The 19,607-nt window shown below is 43.9% G+C and overlaps 2 protein-coding genes across 6 annotated transcripts in view; one reads left to right on the top strand and one right to left on the bottom strand.

The window, feature by feature from the left end:
- Positions 1–16,120, top strand: part of LOC121058679 (beta-galactosidase-1-like protein 2) — a 28,218-nt gene extending 12,098 nt beyond the window's left edge. The window contains exons 8-19 of the mRNA XM_040534538.1: positions 2,731–2,795; positions 5,603–5,687; positions 6,753–6,890; positions 7,530–7,610; positions 8,118–8,224; positions 8,629–8,775; positions 9,155–9,226; positions 10,085–10,163; positions 11,315–11,402; positions 13,773–13,887; positions 14,818–14,934; positions 15,403–16,120. Of these exons, the coding sequence (XP_040390472.1) occupies positions 2,731–2,795; positions 5,603–5,687; positions 6,753–6,890; positions 7,530–7,610; positions 8,118–8,224; positions 8,629–8,775; positions 9,155–9,226; positions 10,085–10,163; positions 11,315–11,402; positions 13,773–13,887; positions 14,818–14,934; positions 15,403–15,489 (1,181 nt within the window). The 3' untranslated portion in view covers positions 15,490–16,120. The remainder of the gene's footprint in view (positions 1–2,730; positions 2,796–5,602; positions 5,688–6,752; positions 6,891–7,529; positions 7,611–8,117; positions 8,225–8,628; positions 8,776–9,154; positions 9,227–10,084; positions 10,164–11,314; positions 11,403–13,772; positions 13,888–14,817; positions 14,935–15,402) is intronic.
- A 1,499-nt stretch (positions 16,121–17,619) lies between these two features.
- B3GAT1 (beta-1,3-glucuronyltransferase 1) overlaps positions 17,620–19,607 on the bottom strand; it is a 36,906-nt gene continuing 34,918 nt past the window's right edge. For 4 of the 5 annotated variants that reach the window (XM_040534540.1, XM_040534541.1, XM_040534542.1 and 1 more), the window contains one exon: positions 17,893–18,976. The gene's annotated coding sequence lies outside the window, so the exon portion shown is untranslated. Of the gene's footprint in view, positions 17,710–17,832; positions 18,977–19,607 lie in introns of those variants that run through there. The other variant, XM_040534539.1, reaches the window with a different exon arrangement.

Here is a 19,607-nt window from a genome sequence, read left to right as displayed (position 1 = left end):
CTTATTGCTTCACTTGAATCTATGTTAAATAAGTATCTCAGGAATTTCTACTGCTAATAATTTAGTCCTAAAATACCTGCCCTGCAGTTGAGAAGAAAAAAGAGTCCATCAAAGCCTAGCTTCTGAACTCTAACTTTCTGGAAACCTAGCAGTAGTTTGTGAGGTAGCCTCGTGTTCTCGGTGAGCGTGCTCTATGGAGTACACCCTTAGGAGGGTATCAGATGTACACAATGCAAAAGGATTTCCATTTCCTCTTTCCCTTAAAAAGTGTAAATCCATTAAGTGTATAAAACACTGCTTAGCACCTTTCCTGCTTTTCACTGTGGAAAAAATGGAGGTACAGATGTTTTAGCCTCACTGTGCTCTAAATCAGACTCCTAGGGGCATAGCATGATGCTGGCTTTCAGATTTCCAAATGCAGCTTAGCTGGGATTTACTTGGCTACTTGACCTGTGGTCTCTCTGGTGTTCCTGCCAATTGCCTGCCTGAGCAGCCGTTGTTTCCCTGAATTAAGTGTTTGCAGGGTACAGTCCTGAGTGCTCCTGTTGTCACTCAGTCATAAATACGGTTACATTTCTAATCTCAGGCATGGAGATGATTAAAAGGAAAGTTTTTTTTTCCCTCCTTGTTTTCCTCCTCTTATTTTTATATGAAAGTATGAGAGGGACAAATTCAATAGCTCTGAAATCCACAGGCCTTCACCAGAAGTACGGCGACCCTCTTAATTTTGTATTTCTGGAGCAGAGCAGTTTCCAGCGTCGACCACATCGTGTCACCCTCATCCTGCCAGCGAGCCGACGTTCCGAAGGGCTGGTGTGGAAATACCCCGCGAGCCCTCACCGTCCTCTGTGGGAATGTTTACTGCCTCAGAGCTCGTTCGTGCTTGGAGTTGGCTTTTCCAGCGTGTTGCATGCTGAGAGCTCTTTGATACCAATTTGCCTCTTAGATGTCATAACAATCTGCTCATTAGAGTCAACATGTCAAGTAATCAGATGCATGGGATAAGTAGGGCTCGGAGTGGTACAGCAGCAAGGTGGTTATGAAAATGTAAAAGGGCAGAGAACAGAATCCAATGTAGGAATGCTTAAGAAAATAGGGAGGAGACTCCTTATAGAAGCTGAAAAATGTTGTGGTTCTGTGAGTTTGTTCTGTTCCTCAGTGGTGTACCAATTCCTTTTCAAGAAGCATTTGCAGATTGTTGCTAATGTCAGGAGCAGTCAGTTTGGCGCTCTGCAGAGAAAACTGTGTGTTGTAGAAGGACCTGAGTGTATGAAGCTGTTGCCTGGCACTTAATCAGTGGTTGTAGCAGTGTTTCAGGGAACGAGAAGGAAAGCTTTGGTGGTTGTGGTCCCTTTCATGCTCACAAGTACAGGAGGACATCCCATGCTGTGGGGAAAAATTCTCGGTCTGGGTAGCTGTGCAGTTCCTACAGTCTTCCTCCCTTCGTGGCACAGGCAGTGACAAGAATCCCAAGCTGGGTGGCTCTAAGCTGGCCTGGAACAGCCCTCCTGGGAGCTGATGGGTGACAAAATAAAAACTCTGAATTCCCTCCAGACCATAGCTGCTGCACCATGACAGAAAGCAATGTGTAGTTGGAAATTACCTACTGTGGGAAGGATGCATAAGGGTTTGAGGACTGGTTCTCCACACCTTTACACCCTTTTCAATCGTGTGCTGGTAATCTGTGTGCAGAGCAGAATTAGGCGTGTTTGCCTTCAAGATCGCAAGCTAATGCCTTCCATCGATGCTAAATCCACATTTTGTTTTGCTTTCCCACTGTGTTTGCCTGTGCTAAATTCTTCAGCTCAGCACACTATGTAGATGAGCCTATTAAAATCAAGGTATAAATAGTGAGAAGCTTTTGCTTCTGTAAGTATTCTGTTTGAAGTGCTCCGTCTGACACAACTGGGGCTGGGTTCGATACCAGCTCTCTTGTAAGGAGTCAGTGTTTAAAACAGGATCACATTGCTCCTGCAATTTCAAAGTTTCTTGGGAGAAACATCATCAGAGTGACTGAGGGCTAGAAAAGCAGGAAAATGAATCTAACATCTCTTAGGGGCTGGGACGCGGGTACCATTACTGCCTTGCGATGCATCAGCTGCTGCAGACCGGGCTTCCCACGCCGGTGCTTGAAGCTCATGCACTGACTTTCACTATACATACAGCACACACCAGCTAGATGCTGGTTCCCCCGTGCTGCACAGGGCAGAAGCACAGATAAGTCTTCCAATTACAACTTCTGTCTGGTTCGCTTGTGCTGCGGTTCCTCTCACCCACCCCCAAGGCACGACAAGCTGGAAGATATTGCCTAGGTAGAGATTCCTGCAGCTAAAGCCTGGGAGATCAGTGCGGCATCCAGATACGGCTTTCTAATAATAAGTTTGCCTTCATGTGGTGCCTTTTATCTGAGGATCTCCAAGTGCTTTACAGCCTCTAATTAAAGCTTGTGGCAGCCGGTGAGGTGCTCTGATGCTTTCTCTTTCTAGTATCTCTGAATGTCAGAGCTAAAAATCTGCCCTGCAAATATTCCACTGTGTGCTGTGGTCCACTTAGATTCTGCATACTGAGTGAAGGCTTTGAAAGGAAATCTCCGAGGAGGTTGTATTGGTGGTTCAGATATGCTCCTGTTCCCCCTGGTCTTCTGTTGAGCTGGTGCCTGGAGACGTGCTCCCCTAGGTGAGAACACTTTGTGTGTGTCTAATTTAATAAAGGTTTTTCTTTTCTTGGTAGCACTGGCCACTGTTAACTTTCAGAAACTGGAACCTGGTGTACTGAAATATCTGGACACAGTACAGGTAAGATGCAAACAAATGTTGTTCATCTAGATTTTCCAGGACAGCGTTGCGAATGGTATTTGGGAACTGCTGTTCTTGTTCAGCTTCTCCTGGGCCATTTCCACTTTTATGATGGTTATGAAGCCAATCCTAGAGTCTACCATTTGGGCAATAGGAAGCTTCAAAGGCCTGTGCATTTAGCTTTATCTCAACAGAAAATTGGTGCTCCACAATTGGAATTTTTGCTACTCTTTGAGTGAAGGCAGTAAACCCCTCGTTACTCAGGCTTTATAAGGACTGGGTCTGCAAAAGGTTCCTACATAAATTAGAACATTTTGGAGGGGCATTAGTCCAGGTACTGTGCTAGAGCATGGCACAACCGCACCAACTGCTGTAAAAGAACAGGACACTGACATCTGGTGATAGATGTGCTTTGTCACAAAGCCACGAGCTACACGAAACTAAATTATTCCTCTTTCCTTGGTTGAATTTGCAGGTCTGCTTGTGTATGTCCTCTTTAATGCCTAACAGATTTGAGTGGCTGGTAATTCTTTTCTGAATATTCAGTGATTGATTAAGTAATTAAAATGAACATGTTTTGGCAGGAGAAGGCACTCTCCAGAAGGCTTTCTGGCAAACACATTTTCTGTAGCGATGGTCCAATGTGTACCAGTGGGGAGGACAAAGGAGAATACAAAGCACGAAGCTGGTGGAGCTGTCTGGATCACTGAGCAGGCGTCCTGTTTGAAGGCCCTGATCTGACTTGCCTACCAGGGGTTCTGTGATTCTGTTACGTATGCAGCTACCGATCCCCAAGAAAAAGCCACAACTGTCAAACAGGCAGCACGAAGTTCAGCTGTTTGGCTTTCTAGGTTCTAATTCCTACCTTCATTGCTACCTCCGCTTTGAAGCACTGATACCCGGTGCATCCGACTTTGCAGTTGTCAGTCCTCTCTCTAGGTCAGTGGTCTCTCTCCCAACCTCTGGTACCCTGATGCTGTGGAGGCCCCCAAGAGGAGGCATCTGGGCTGACTGTACTCTTCAAATGCTGGGGGCTGACCTATTGCAGTTCTTTTAGGGTACACTGTGAGGGTTATTTCAGTCGTCTTCAATGCCTCAAATTCAGTGTAGGTACACAGAGTGGTATTAATGGCATGTTGCGTAGAAGAGAGTATTGGCTGCCCCAAGCATTCTGTCCTGTTTCTGCTAGGACCTGCAGCAGAGCTGATCAGAGGAATACTTGGATTTCAGATACGCTTCCCCAGTAACTTCACAGCAGCACCTTCCACACAGTGCAGTCCCACGCTCTTCCTGCCTGCTGAGCAGCCCAGCCTACCTGGTATTAACAGCGCTCACTGCAGAAAAACATTCAAATTTCGTGTGTCACTTGAGCACCTCTAAGTCCCCGTGCTGTCAGAGATGTGAATCAGCATGAAAGGGATAGGGAATTGCCTAATGAACATCTGATGCAGAAAGTACTTTGGGTGATGCTGGAGTAGTGAGGCAGGAATAAGTTTTGCTTTCTAGTGACTGGTTCTCTCTTTCCTTGCATCCTTTGTCGTCTTCCCTATTGCTCTGCTTGCTCCAAGTGTCAGCCTGGAAAGTTGTGAACAACTGACATGTGCTCCTGGCCACGATCGATTCTTTTCTGATCTCTTCCCTTGGCTTTTGCCTAGACTGTGAAATGAAATCTGCTGTTGGCGTGCTGAAAGCTGAATCTTATAAATATGATAATATGAGGTCTTATAAAACTCCCCAACCCCTTCAAATGAACAGAAGGCACCTTCCCCACAAACTGAATATACAAATACAACATGGCCCAGTAAAAGCAGCTCCTCCTTTGCCATACTTAGTAATGACAAGATAGGAAGCCTGTCATTTATATCTGTAAGGATTATGAAGCTGTCACCTCTTATTATGGTCTCTTATTCCAGAGGACAATAAAACTTCTTTGACTTGTTTACTAGGGATGGATTGATTAAACATATTACCAAGAGCTGCTCTGAACCTGGAACAATTAGATTATTACAGGCACCTGCAGTTGTTTTCTTGTAATGAAACATGAGTTTCTTTAATGCCACTTACCTTGGCCATTTCATGTGACATCAGATAAAGCCCCTATCAAATAAATGCCAAAATCGCCTTGACTGGAAATAAATACCAGGAGCAGAGAGCACCAGCCAGGCCGAGCACATGTTGTTCTGTCCGGTGTGATGGGGCCACGTGGAATTCTAGAGGAGCGAAGGTAGCTGGCAAGCAGTGAAAAATAGGAAGCAATAGCTCTGTGTGCAGAGCCTTTTTAATGAATACCTAATTCCTGCAAAGGCTAATTCTTTCCTGCCAGCACCATATGCAGCATTAAAAAGGCATTAAGCCGCTAAGGTCTGCTGTTCCTACCTTGGCAGGCATGGGCTGCAGTGCACCTGCAAACTCTCAGCTGGCGGTGGCGTAGCTGATAAGTAGACATTTATAAATGTCTTTTTCTCGCAGAAGCTAAACAGTGACAGTTGGTTTGTCTTTTTGCTACAGCTCTACCAAACAATAGCCAGAACTGTTTGGTAGCACCTGATTGTGTGCAGCAGTGGTTGTTTCATGCCTAGAAGAGTATTTTTCTGCTTTTCCCGCCTTTTTTGGACATTATTGGCCCACATTGTCTTGTTCCTCGTTTGTTCAGAGCTCTTTAGCTGCTTTTTTTCTTCCAAATTGAGAAAAACCATTCTTGTAAACCATGTCCTTAAACTTCATTTGAACAGTGCTTCCCAAGAAAACAGGGATGAGCGCAAGGCTCCCTATGTCCATTTTAACTCTTTGTTTTTGTTTTGGTGCAGAGAGATCAGCCAAAGATGGTAATGGAGTATTGGACTGGCTGGTTTGATAACTGGGGAGGCCCTCACTATGTCTTCGATGCAGACGGTGAGCACCATACAGTACTGTAGAGGGAGGAATTAGTGCTCTGCACTCACTTAGAAAAAACGACTCACAACTTTTTCAAATAATCCCTCCATCTTGTAACCTTTGCTTTGTGCGAGTCTTTGTAAATGAAGAATCTCTCAGTGAATGGGTCACATTGCTGTGCCTTGGATTTTCTTTAGAAGTGTTGGTTAACAGCAGCTTTTTTTTTAAATTTATGTTTTCAAAACCATTTTTCTTTTTATTTCTTGAAGAAAGACACTATGGGCTTGTGCAGAAAACCAAACATCTTAAGATGTTAGTGTCAATGTGTCCCAAGGCTTCATGTTATTCTACGTTGACTTCAGAAATGCAACCCAGTGCTTTGAATCATCCCTTCCACCTCCTGAGCTCATGTAAACTCTGTGAAGACTTTATTCCCATTTTGTAAGAAGGCTGTCTTTGCAGAAGTTTTCTGAAGCCCCCATCATAATGACGTTACTTGCCTAGTAAATAAATGCTCCTTATGAGGAGAGAATTATTTTACCTTTTGTGGGAATATGGCAAACGTACGCCTCCTGCAACTATGGCAGCTTCTGAAAAGTATCAATTTTTATTCCAGTGCAGAAGCTCATTAGGAAGTAAAACTACTGCTAAAAAAATAACCCCACGACCTCCAGGACATCTAACGTACAGTGAAAACAGACCTATGTAAGACTATGTTAATGACTGGTGCATCTTCCTGCTGCTGTCTTTGGAATTGGATCATTGCTGTGTTGAATTTAGGAGTACAATTGAGTAATTCTTATAGCTTTTCTGCTTAAAAGCAAAACTTCTGCTCATGTCCATGAGTTTTACTTTTTGTCACCTCTATGAGAAGTATATTTGCATTTATTAATCTGTCCCAGTATGTCAGTGGACATGCTGCCCTTAATGAGGGCAAAACATGAATCACAATACAAATCACTGTAATTACACAGGCATGACTGACTGACAAGGACCAGAATATTTGTCTGCTTTGAATTGCTGGAAGAGTGTTAGTCTAGCTTCTTGGTCTGTGGTCTTCCTGGCACTGCCCTTCCTTTACAGAAATGGTGAATACTGTAGCAAGCATCCTCAAATTAGGAGCATCCATCAATCTCTACATGTTTCATGGAGGCACCAACTTTGGCTTCATGAACGGTGCTTTGGAGACTGATGAATACAAGTCAGATGTCACCAGTTACGGTGAGTTTTCTTTCACTGCCTTGCCCATGCACCGACTGTGAGAGTGCAGCTCAGGCTCCCCTTTGGGCTAGTTAGAGTTGACAGAAGCTTGGAGAAATGATCAGTACATCTCTCCATGATCTCCTCTCATGGAGAGATGAATGGGAATGTGGCTCAAAAGCAAATGCCTGTCTAAAAGGGGGGTTTACATTAGGGTTTCCTATTTCCAGACCCATTCCAGGGTGTGGAGGATCCCCTCGTTCTGGACTGGGAACAGAAGTCAGAGATGATTGTGTTGCTTCATGTTATGTCCAGGCTGGCTCTTCTTTCTAGTGAAATCTGGTGATCTGAGATACTGTTATGTCTTTTGTTTTACCAAGTCACATTGTATTGTAAAGCTCTTTTCATCCCAGCAGCCCTTGGTTGAAAGTTGATCCTGGGTGAAATTATGGACACATGTGCAAGTTAGATCTGTCAAAGGATGTTGCTCCCCAGTAAGTGGGCCTTCTGCAAATTAGGAGAATTTGTATGCTTGTCTAGCCACATTCACGCTGATAGAAGACTGAGTTTCCATAACATGATGCTAATTGTCTTGGGCTTTTACTTCTTAGATGACAGTGTGTGTGAAGGCCATCCCAGATGTGTGCTTTTTTTTTTCAGATTACGATGCTGTGCTGACAGAGGCTGGAGACTACACATCCAAATTTTTCAAGCTTCGACAACTCTTCAGTGCAATCATTGGTAATTATAAATCCAAGAGCCAAAATGCTGTTCTAGCCTACGGCACTAAATCAGAGACTTGTTCAAACTGGCCCTTCTGCTGGGGCCCTGTGGCTCTGGTTGGCTGTCTGGGAGCATTTTCCAATGGATGGGAGGGAGGGCCAGGGACATCGGGTATTTTGTCTGCTATCAGCAGGCAGGTAGCATTTAGCAGCTTCTGTCTTTGTCGGGAAGTGTATGTTGGCTAATTGGAAGTGCAAATCTGAAGGGAACACCACTGGTTATATTATATCTTACTTACTATACCTCAGTGTTTTCTGTTCCAGGACCAGATAGGTGGCCATTGTTGCAGAATAACTATAGTTCTCACCCAATGCTCATACTTGTGTAATTTTTTATTTTTTTTTTTGCAGCAGATATAGGGCTTTGTAATGGAAAGGATGATCAAATGAAGTCTGGAGGGGCCTTAAATCTGTGTTGACCTTATGCATCTGAAATAGTTGTTCCATCTTTCTTTTTGCATCACAGGCCAGCCTCTTCCTCTCCCTCCCATGATTGAAAGCAAGGCATCATACGGTGCAATCCTGTTGCATCAATACATCTCCCTCTGGGATGTGTTACCATCTCTTATACAGGTAGTACGACCAATTTTAATGCATCTCAGCACTAAAAGGCATCACCTCTTAGGTGGAAAAGACAGTGCACTGGCATGTTATCCTGTAACGATAAGGGTGGGGAATGTTTTGTCAAGGATATGCAAAGGAGACATATCTTTTTATCTTAGACTTTTTACTGCTACTTCTGTTCTCTTGGGATTCCAGTTTTGCAAGTCCTTGGCTCCCTTTCCTGGTGCCTTGTCTTCGTTGCTGTAGCTTTTATGGGGTTTGTAAGGTAATTCAGGTTGGGACAGATCTCTGGAGGCTTACAGGGTCGATGTAATCTGTGGCAGAGTGGAACACCTATCTCAATGAATTGCCACTAAGTGGTCTGTTGATGCTCAGAGGCCACATCTGACATTAAACGTGTTTCTCCTTTGCAGCCCATTAAATCAGAGTTTCCAGTTAACATGGAGAACCTCCATCTGAATGATAGCAGTGGGCAGTCCTATGGATATGTACTCTACGAGACTGTCATATTTGGTGGTGGACACCTGCATTCGAGGGACCATGTCCGTGACCGAGCACAGGTAAGGAGGACGGGGCAAGTGTGAGTAACTTCACACAGATGTCAATGCTTTGGTCTTGGCAGCTGGGCAGAAAGTGGGCCAACCATGAAGTAAAATAAATGTGAGGTTTTCAATTAGAGATGTGACTTGTTCTCTCAGTTCTCAGTTAAGTCCCAACCCTTTCAGCTTGAGGTCTACTAACAATAAGAACGTCTTTAAATATCAGAATATTGAATGTTCTGGTAAATGTTGTTTGTGAATCTTTTTTTCCACTTAGACTGGATCAGTAACAGTTGTGGAACAGTTTTCTCCCCAAATGCAGCTCCAATAACCAATGCAACACATGATTATAGTATAATTGATTAGACGTTGCTCTCCTCCCTTGTGCTCTGTTCTGCAGGTGTTTGTTAACACCATGTATGTTGGTGAGCTGGATTACACCACCGTGGAGCTCTCCCTTCCTGAAGGACAGGTAACTAATTGGAGATTGCTCGTGGCAATAGTATGTGGGTAACAGAACCAAGACCTCTAAAGAGACGTAGCTCTCAAGGAGGCACCTCCCACGTACCCCACTTAACTAGCTAGGATGGTATTCTGGCACAGAACAGCTGTTATACCATAACTAGACACAGTTTCACTACTGACGATTTCACTACCAAGTTATTCTTTGCAATTTAGATATGTTTTTTGAATACTCTGCCATGGAGCAGATCCAAGTCAGTGCAGTCCCTGCTGTGTAAAATTTGCCAGTCTTCCCGCCACACCCACAAACTGTAGACATCAAGTGTAGGCACTCTGTTTGTGCAGGTGAAGTCCATGTTCGTCTTCCTCAGCACAAAGTAGGTGCTTTGGGGGCTCTTGCACCTGTTGGGTCTCAAATGAAACAAGGGGGAACGTCTCCTTCTAGCTCTGACAGTAACCTTAAGCTGGCAGAAGCTGGCAATAAAAATAGTATATTGATTGGATGCATGTCAACAGAGCTGTGCATGGCCTCTAGGACTGTGTGAGTGGGTGTGTGTGCTAGATGTTGTTCTTATGACTCATGGCAAAGCTACATGCCTGCACTGTGTCCAACTCCATTTCTGGCTGTGTGTGTGTGAAATCAAAATGGTACTTAAAAATTCAATGGAAAAGGAAAAAACAGAAACCTTTTTTGAAAAGACTGAGTTCCTCAGCAAATAGATGAATGCAACTGTCAAAGGTACTGCTGCTACCTCATCTTCTTAACACCTCTACTGACCTTTGTTTATCAAGCATTACGGCTGATGCAGCACATGCTGTGCTCTTTTCTAGCTGATGCTCTTCCATTTCTTTTTTTCTTTATTTTCAGGGATTCAGGCAGCTAAGACTCTTAGTAGAGAACCGTGGTCGTGTCAATTATGGCCTGACATTGAATGAACAGAGGAAAGGTAAGTTAGGTTCTTTGTTCATGGAGCCTCAAACTGTCCTAGATAGTTCTACCACTGTAAAACTGTCTTTCTTAAGCACTTTACACAGAATCAAACTGAAGACCCAGTGTAGCTATCCTAGTTATAGTCAGGACGTCAGGGGGACAGTAAGACAGAGGGAACTTGTAAACAAACAAACAAACAAACAAAAAACAAAAAACAATGAAACAAAAAAAAACACACAAAAAAAAAAACAAAAAACAAAGCCATCAGTGAATCTTATTCTACTCCAGTTTCGCCTGGTGATGTTAGGGTACCCATTTCTCTTGCTCTGTGTGTTACTTCAGACAGAAAAGACCTTTTCTAATCTATGCTTTCCCCTGGGGTTTGAGATTGAAGGATCATGGCATTTTAAAACTCACACAATATTCAACACATTCAGGAGGAATGAATTGCATCCTGTTGAGCAGAGTTTGCTAAAATGTTCAAGTCCATTACATAGAATTGTGGAGCTGGAAGAGGTTGAAACCCCAGGATTCTATTTTAGTGGGGAAATGTATACAAAATAGACTAATGGAGTTAGGCATGTGACTGTACTAATTTTATTTTACTGCAGAGGAGGTATATAAAGCCTCTGCTGCTTAGGCAGTCTCAACTGCAGTCCTGTAGTTAGGGGGCTTAGACTAGGACCAAGATTTGACCGCTACATGGAGACTACCTAACAAGAGAGGGCTAAAGGTAAATTACTTGTTAAAGTGTCTTAAGATCTTTGGATGAAAAACAGTGGATAAGCACTGGACATTAGTGCTTTCACCTATTAAATTTTGCTGCTTCTATTAGAGAAGTAACTGATCTACTGCTTTAAAAAATCTATACATGGGCAGCTAACTAAAAACTGCAACAACAAATCCCCATCTGCTGTGCGTGCCAGCAATGTTTTCTGCTTGGAGGGTGTTTAATGGCTTAGTGAGTTAAAGCAAAGGAGGGAGTGGAGAGGCCAAAGTATAGTAATGTTCTCCACTCAGTCTGGATGAGCAATGGGACCATATGGACTCTAATTCCATTGCAGAATGTGGCTGCTTTCCATCTCCTGCTGTTCCTCGCATTCAAATAGGAAAATCTATCAGCTTTAGCTGCTTTTCAACTCTTCATTACCCGCATTGCTCTTGCAGGCTTAATTGGTGACGTCTTCTTGAATAAAACCCCTTTGAGGAACTTCAAGATTTACAGTTTGGAGATGAAACCTGGCTTCATGAAAAGGTTTGTGGGATTTTAAAGATTTTTCTTGCTCATTTGAAACTGTTTAGCAGCAGTACAAAACCTAATAAGTAGCAGTTAAATGTGTATCAGAAAGGCAATGCTACGTACACGTAGGTTAGTGAATTTTTGCGCTGGAAGTTCCTTGATGATACCTTTGCCCAAAATAGCGCAGACAATTGTACCACTTTCTTCATTCCATTACTGAGGGGCAAAATGTATTCCCACTGTGGAGGGTTTAAAGACTTCCTCACAGCCTGTATTGCAGGATTAGATCGGGTAGGTAAAAGTGTGGCTTACCCAAAGGGGTGGATCCCAGCACACCCACATGTTGGAGAAGGTGGTGCCTTGCTTCAAATTAGCAGTCTGGCTGATACATTTAGTAATTCAAACTCATGAGGGAAGGATTAATTCTAGCAAGCTACTAATAGTACATTAACAAGTCCAGATGGCTTCCTCTCTTACATGCTTTTAAAGTTATTTTGCTTTAATTCAAGGAAGACTGAATAAGCCTTGCAGGGTAAGTCAAGGAGCCTCTGTTAGGTTTCTGTTAGGAAACCTTAGCAAATGTTTAAGGCAACAGATGCCCTGTGGACTCCGGCCAATGTTCCAAAAAGACTATTTTCAGTTATGTTGTTAATACAAGAAGATAACACATGTGCATCCCCTAAGATATCACAGCTCCCACATTTTATGTAGGAAGGAGAGGGAGGCGATGTTAAACTGAAATGGCTTTTAAAAGGAAAAAAAAAAAAACACATTTTGAAATTTCTAAGGACAAACTTAACAGGTGCTGGGGTACTACATGAAGGACTCTTATTGATGGGGTAACCTGCATAACCTTTGTCTGCAGAGTTGTTTTAGAAGAGTATTTCCAGTGAGGGACATTACAGCGAGTGACCTGCCATGCCCAAACAAAAAGCAAGATTAGTCAACGCTGCAGTCAGTTACTGGCAATTGACCAGTAGCAATGAAACACAATCAGCTTACAGTCGCTGCGTAGGAGGATGGAGCGCGTGGTGTTGTGAAAGGAATTGTCGTAGGCTTTTAGCTGAATAATTCAGTAGCAGTCAAGCTGCACTGGATCAATAAATTCCCTGAATCCAAGAGATGCAGCTCATAAGGGTTGGAAGGAACGTGTTCTGACACAAGCTCAAGGCTTCCGTGGGACTTCTACGCTCCTTATTTGCTGTTCTGTTTGTCCTCTGCTCCCAAATTGTTGCCACAGGTAAGAAGTAATGTCAGATTGCCCCCAGTTACCACAAACTTGCACAGATGTGTTCATGTTCCGTGATAGGATTGGTTTCTTCTAATTGCATACAAAATTAAAATGCTGTCTGTAGATTGGCAGACTAAGCTTCCTTTGCTTTAAACAGGATTAAGACCCAGTTACTAGTTGCATGACACAACTTCAGCATAATCCCAAACATTTGATCCCAAACACAGTCGGCCGTTGTTAGTCCTGCAGCTAGAGCTTTAGCACAATTTTAGGGGACAGTAGATCTATGGAGAGCGTGCAAGAAAAATGCCTGGGATTGTGTGTATTGAAGGGTTGGTAATGATTCCAGCCAAGTATTCAGATACTCCTGACTAGATCGTTGTTTGATCATCAGCTCTATGCAGTAATGCGAGTGCTGTCTTAACGTTTCCTGAACACATTGCCATAACATGTAAATGCAAAGAGCAGTTCAAATTCCAGTCACCTGTAAAGAATGTGTCAGCTTTGCTGATCTGCATTGAGCCTAACTTCACAGTCTGTGCCTTAGGAAGCCTCGGTTTTGTGGTTATCATAAAAATAAAAAAATAAAATAACAACTAGCTTGCTGTGTTCTATTAGGGCAGGAAGGTCTGTTTTGAATTGTACTAGTTCTGCAGGTTTTAGTTTAGACTGCGCAGGCCACGTGCATTTAAAGCCTACACCAAGGTACTGTCCTGTTTGAAGCAGGATGGGGCGCTTCAGCAGCCAGCGTGAAGCAGAGATGGTCACTTGGCAGTACGGTGCTAGAGACAGAGAGCTCCGTATATCCTTTTCTTTTACCGAGGACTTGCATTTCAGTATTGTGGCGAGGATAATGAAGACTGAGACGTGTACCACCACTACATTTACCCTAAGTGGAGGGGAGATAGCAACTAGGTGCTTGCCATGAACGTTTACAGTAGCGAAATGGCTCCGTGCTTTTGCAGCATTACCTTCAGGCTCTACCAGTAGGAAAAAACTGCCTGGCATATCAGGCATGGAAAGAGATACCTTGTTGTAAAAAGCTCATCCACGTTGTAAGCAGGGGTTTGAAATGATCCTCAGGCTTCTGTTGGATCTCCCAATGCTGCCTGATGCTTCCCTGCTGTTAGCTATGTCTGGTGGTTCTCTTACAGCTTGCAGCATGTTGCTGGATGGAGTGCGGTCCCAGATTACTTTGTGGGTCCTGCTTTTTTTCGTGGAAGGCTGTGGATAGAGCATCAGCCACAGGATACTTTCTTGAAGCTACAGGCAAGTCTTTGTCTTTCCCCACCATTTTTTCCTTCAAGGTTTTCAAAAAGCTGATGAGAGAGGGCTTTGTGTAATACCTCTGAATGAGTCAACGCCACTGTCTTGTAGTCTTCCTCTGATCTTTGAGAAAGCAAATTATTTTGAGAGTGCAGAAGCCTTCTAAAGCTGGCAGGTAATTCTGTTCAGTCTGTGGTGGCCCTGATGAGAAAACATGGGCAACACTGACCCTGCAGAACTGCTGATGAATGGTTAGTCTTGTTCATTGATACACAAGTGCTGTTTCTTGTTGCAGAAGAGTAATGACCAAAAAAAAATAAAGGGGGTGCTAGTTTTATCCCTATCTCTTCATGTGGTGTGGGAAGAATCGCTTCTTTGTAGACACAGCATGGGAGTTAGCATTCACGTCTTGCATCTGGGGAAAATTCCTGCTTTTGCACAGAACACAAGACGAGATATTAACTATTATTAAATTTCCTCCTCTGATTTCATTCCCTTAGAGCCACCCCCTATGGTTCAAGCTAGTCATTATTGTACCATTCACTTCTCCTTTTATGCTTTGTTGTAATTTACGCTAGTCAATAGCAATACAGTAGTCCCGTTGCTTGGGAAATAAGTGAGGGAAGACACTCTGTGCTTGGGAAGAAATAAAGATACGCCTGTTTGAATCAAGTTTTCTGTATGACCATGAATCACAAATTGCTTGATTTTGAAAGCTTTATCTTTTTAATTAATACTGCGAGCGTTAAGGGTAACTCCTGCTCAACAGGGCTTGCTTAAATGTTCCTGGCTTCAGGGAGTTGTACAGGGAAAGCCAATGGAAAACCTGCACAAAGTGGCTTGAAAGAATGCAAGTGTGAAAGTAGGCTGAGTTTCCTGTGGGGATGCTAGATACAGCTTCATCAGTCATTCTGTGTGGTGTCCTGATTCCAGGGCTGGGAAAAAGGCGTTGTGTTTGTCAACGGTCACAACCTTGGCCGCTACTGGAAAATTGGACCTCAGGAAACACTCTACCTTCCTGGCCCCTGGTTATGGAAAGGAAACAATGAGGTGAGAGCCTTTGGTCGGGTTTCTCTTTTTTGTATTAGTAAAGATCCTGCTGTGGGTCACATTCCAAAAATGCATAAAGTGCATTAATTAGCTATCTGCAGCTTAAAACCAGCACAACAACAAAGGAAGGAGACTGCTATCTCCTAAGATCCGTGAAAATTAAGGAAGGTGCTGCTCTAAAGCTGAGGACGTGGCTCTGACAACCATTAAGACATGACGAGGATGCCAGCTAAACTTCAAAGTGCAGCATCAAGTTCAAAATCAAGACAAATCTGATTTGGTGCTAGTTCATTTTCTGCATCATGTAGTGCTGAAGGAGAATCAGTTACTGCTCAGACTAATATTGATTGGTCTCTTTAACTGATGCTTCCTTCCCCTGCTGTGACTGTATGCCCTTTACCTCTACAAATTTTTTTAAGTAACTCGGTCTTTGTATGAAGGTACATTACGTGTCCCTCTCTTCTGCAGATTGTCATTTTTGAAGAACGCACTGCAGGACGGATAATACAGTCTGTTGACATACCTTATTTAGGAAGGACCCAGTACGTGGACTGATGGGAGCTTCTTTCCCGTGTTTGGTTCATCTTGAATATTCCTGGTTGCATGTCTGGGGATTACGATGGCCCGGGCACTTGGGCATCTTAATTTCCACTAGACCCAGGTAAAGGATTTGCTCGTTGGCAGTAAGCTCAGAAGAGAGAATGGGCCCCGAAGGAACCAGAGGCCATTGTTGCGTGGATGGATGTGGAAGTTCATCTGCCTGCACTACCAAGGACCCGTGGCTCAGATGACTGTGCATGATGTTACAGACAGTCTGGTGAATGTGTGGGAGGAAAAAGGTGCTGGAGGCGGGAGAGAGAGAGAGAACTGAAGCCATCTGAACCGAAACCTGAGCCCAGCTCTCCAGTGACTTTAAAAATGTGTTATTACTGGCCTCTTTGTTTTTATGATTAGATAGGGAGAAAATAGTCAGTGAACATGTGAGTAACCGGGTGTGGAAAACCATGTTGTTGTGCTTCCAAGCAGAATTTAGCAACTCAGTCTGCAAAGAGGCCATGACTTGTTCGCTTGTTGGAAGCCAAGTTGGTTGTCAAATAAGTTAACTTCGAGCTTTTTTTCCACTAAGTTTTAATATGGAGGTTATCTCTCTCTCAGAAAAGAAAAAAAAAAAAGTTTTAAAAAGTCAGATATGTTTTTTCCTCAATCAGAAATACGGTTCTGTTTCAGGTCAGGCAGGAGTGAGAGCTTCCCATCATTCTTCCACCTCTGCCCTCACTTTAAAGCACCTGAAGATGAAATTCCCCCTTACAAAGGAGCAGCAGTCAGATTTTGGCTCTACAAGAAGTAAAGGGATTGCACACACAGCTGTAAATGGGGGAGCACATCCATAACATCCATACTTTCTAGTTTACACCTGCTGTGAAATCATAGATTGTTGTTGTTGTTGTGTCCCTCTAAAGAGAAACATGGAATTTAGGAAAACATGCTGTTTTTTTTAACCCATCAGCTCCACAGTCACTGAGGAGCTGCCACCTTTTTAGTGAGAGATCGAGTTGAAGCTCTGAGTCTGTTCAGAGTCTCTGAGAAGTCGCTCAGCCCCTGCTTTCTGTTCCAGTAACCGCAGGAGTCAGGCTATGAGAGAAACACCAAGCACGCACACTGGCTCTGATAATGGAGTTGCAGGGTATTCTGGCTCTTAAAAACCATACTTGATTTTATTTAACAAATTTAAATAGTTTATTTAAAACTGAGAACAGACTGCAGCTGTAATACACTCCATCCTGGCCAGAGCTGGTCTTACTGAACATATATTTCCGCTGCCAAGGACCATGGTAGCCTCTGTGCAAGCTGGAAGGGCCCGCCCAGAGTCGTGTGACCAACTTTGAGGAGAGTGGAGCATAAAAGCAGGGTTGTGTTCAGGACCTGATCCTTTCGCGTTTCTCTGGAAGTTATTTCCTTCCCAGGTGGGAAGGTTGCAACTCAGCAGGGACTGGAACTAACATTAGTGAACAAAACATGCAGCCAGGAGAGGACATCACTTGGAAGCTACTTGAATAGCACAAGAGCTTTGTTTGCCTTTAAAAATGCCTCTTTCCACTCTAGGGTATGCAGACTGAACTGAGCTTGGGATGCTAGTACAAGAACAGAATAAACCTGCCAGAGTGCAAAGAGCTACCATTTTAATGCAAGGTAACAAGCCTGTTCCCACAGAGCAGCTAGTGGCCAGTAGGATTAGACGGTTTCTATCCAAGTAGCACTTCAGCCAATGCATCTAAAGGAACATTTTTGTGAAGGCTACATAGCAAGGCTTCTGTGACTGGGAGCTCAAGAAGGCAGCTTTTCCCCAGTGATTTTGAAATAGTGGGAGAAGAAAACTTGCAAAAAAACATTTAAAAAATATATTAGGAAATATACAGTCGTTAGTTCAACGGGAGACTCCTGCACTGTGAAGCTAACAAATCTATAATGCTTTAATAATTCTGCATGTTAGGGCTAAAAATAACCCAGTCTCTTTTCAGGATTATATTTTCCCTCAACTCAAAAGTAAAATTGTGCTTCAGACCCTTTTGAAAGAATTGGGGATTGATCACGTTTGACAACAGCTATAGAGGGGATAAGGGTGTTTTGGTGTTTTTTTCCAAGGGCTGGAGGTGGGGAGAAGGGGTAAGTTGTACCTTCGTTTCCTCCTCAGCAAGTTTGTCACTCTCAAATAGAGTCAACCAAGGTAGTAGCACCCAGGTTCCTCTTCTGCAGTGCTCAGTCATGTCTCTCTCACTGAGGAGCAAAATAGTTCATCAGAGAATAAATACCCTTTCTTCAGTGCTATCTCAGCTCCTTTCATGTTACAGAGCAGGGAAGAGGCAACTACTGTTCTACTTAGACAGTTTTTCAACCTACCTCAAGCCAGGGGCTGAAGAAACAGAGGACTAAGCCCAGGATCCCCTTTACAAGGGTGCATCAGAAGTTAACTCCAACTGCTCCAGCGTGGCTTTTCACGCCACTAGCCCTGCAGTACTGTGGCATGGCTCTGAAAAAGGAGCTAGGGCTGAAGGATACAATCCACCTGGATGGTAAATGCACTAAAATCAGCGGTTATCATTCAATCCCTAGTATTAAGCAGTTAACTTTATTTTTTAAGAGTAGAAATTCATCTTTCTGTTGGAGTACCCTTCAGAGAATCCCACACCTAATGTTCACGTGGACCAAATGAGAGCTAAATAGAACAAAGATCTGAGTCCAGATTAAGTATTAGGGTGTAGGGCCACAACAATCTCATTAAAACCCTCCCCCAGTTATTTTAGCATGGATGAACAGAGAACCATGTGCTGTAAACATAACTCCATCCAGGAACACAGAGGTATGTCAGAGCGCCCTCCCAAACCACAAAACTGCTTAAGGGAAAGGAGAGGGGGTACAAAGAAACAGAAATAGTTATGGGTTTGTTTAACCTGCCTTGCTTTTCACCCTCTCCCAAAACCTTCCTGTCTTGTGCAGTGTAATAAACACGGATTAAAGTAGGTTTAAAATTAAGGGCTAAGGTGCCATCTCAGAAGGCAGCTGTCCCCTCCACGAACAGAGAGCTGCTTAGGCTGTCGCACACATAGCCACCAGGTACGTGTGTCTCCAGAAAAAAACAATCATCAGGGGCCAACACGCTCCTGGGGGCGTTCTCACCCTTGCTTTCAGGTCCTGTAAAACAGCCCCCTCAGTCCAGACTGCCATTCCAGCTGGGCCACGTCTTCGGTGCATCATGCCCTGCATGCGCTTCTCCCAAACCGAGCAGCTCCCGAGGCAGCTGGTCTTGTACAGAAGTCGATGTCAGTCTTGTATTTTCTGTGCTTTTTCTTCCACCTCCAGAGCATCTGGTTCTGCTCAGAGTCCAGGAGGAAGGGCAGGGGAATCCGGGTAGTTTATGTATGCAGTGTTGCTTGTTTTCAGTACACTAAAACTCTTGGAAGTCAGCAGAGGTCCTGGCTACTGCATGTCTGGCTGGCTGTATGCTGTGGAGAGGAACCTTGTAGGCTGTGCATGAAGAAATCTTCTGCAACAGAGACACAAGCAGCATGTTTATTACCCTTCTGCCTCACTGCAGTTAGCTGCCACCCCTTGGAACTAACCCAAAACCCATCTCGGATTGCGGATCTGTGACTGCTGCTGCTAGGCAACTGGTGTTGGTGAAAAGCAGTTGTGACAGCACCGAAGAGCTACGGCCTCTCTGCAAAGCTGCTATATATAGCGCAGACAACATGCAGCGCAGGCTTTCCTCTGCTGTCCTGCCAACAGGCCGCAAACGCAGGCTACTGCAGCACGCAGGGCTCCATCACCACAGCCCAAGGGAATGTGCTGTAAGAGAGCTCATTACGGTTAAAAATACACTGCTGCTGAGAAAATCCGCCCCTTTCCCGTAGCCCTCACTGCTCTTCTCTGTGTGAGAGAAGAGACCAAGCAGCAACCGTCTCACCCCTCCAGGCCTGGTTCGATACTCCAGATAAAGGGATTTGTGTGTACATTTTTTTCCATACATTTTTTCCCCATAATAATGAAGAGCAGCAGTAGCGTCTGGATGCAGGTATAAGCAAACAGCCCATCCTTCCCTTGAGCAAACCAGCTGCAGTGCGCGCTCTGGGGATGCAGAAGATTTAATGCACCAGGATGCTCAGGTAATTAAAGGT

The sequence above is a fragment of the Cygnus olor genome, chromosome 22 (genome assembly GCF_009769625.2).
Source record: "Cygnus olor isolate bCygOlo1 chromosome 22, bCygOlo1.pri.v2, whole genome shotgun sequence".
Taxonomy (NCBI): Eukaryota; Metazoa; Chordata; class Aves; order Anseriformes; family Anatidae; genus Cygnus; species Cygnus olor.
The sequence above is the reverse complement of the archived record's forward strand: the minus strand, read 5'-3'. Positions and strand labels throughout refer to the sequence as shown.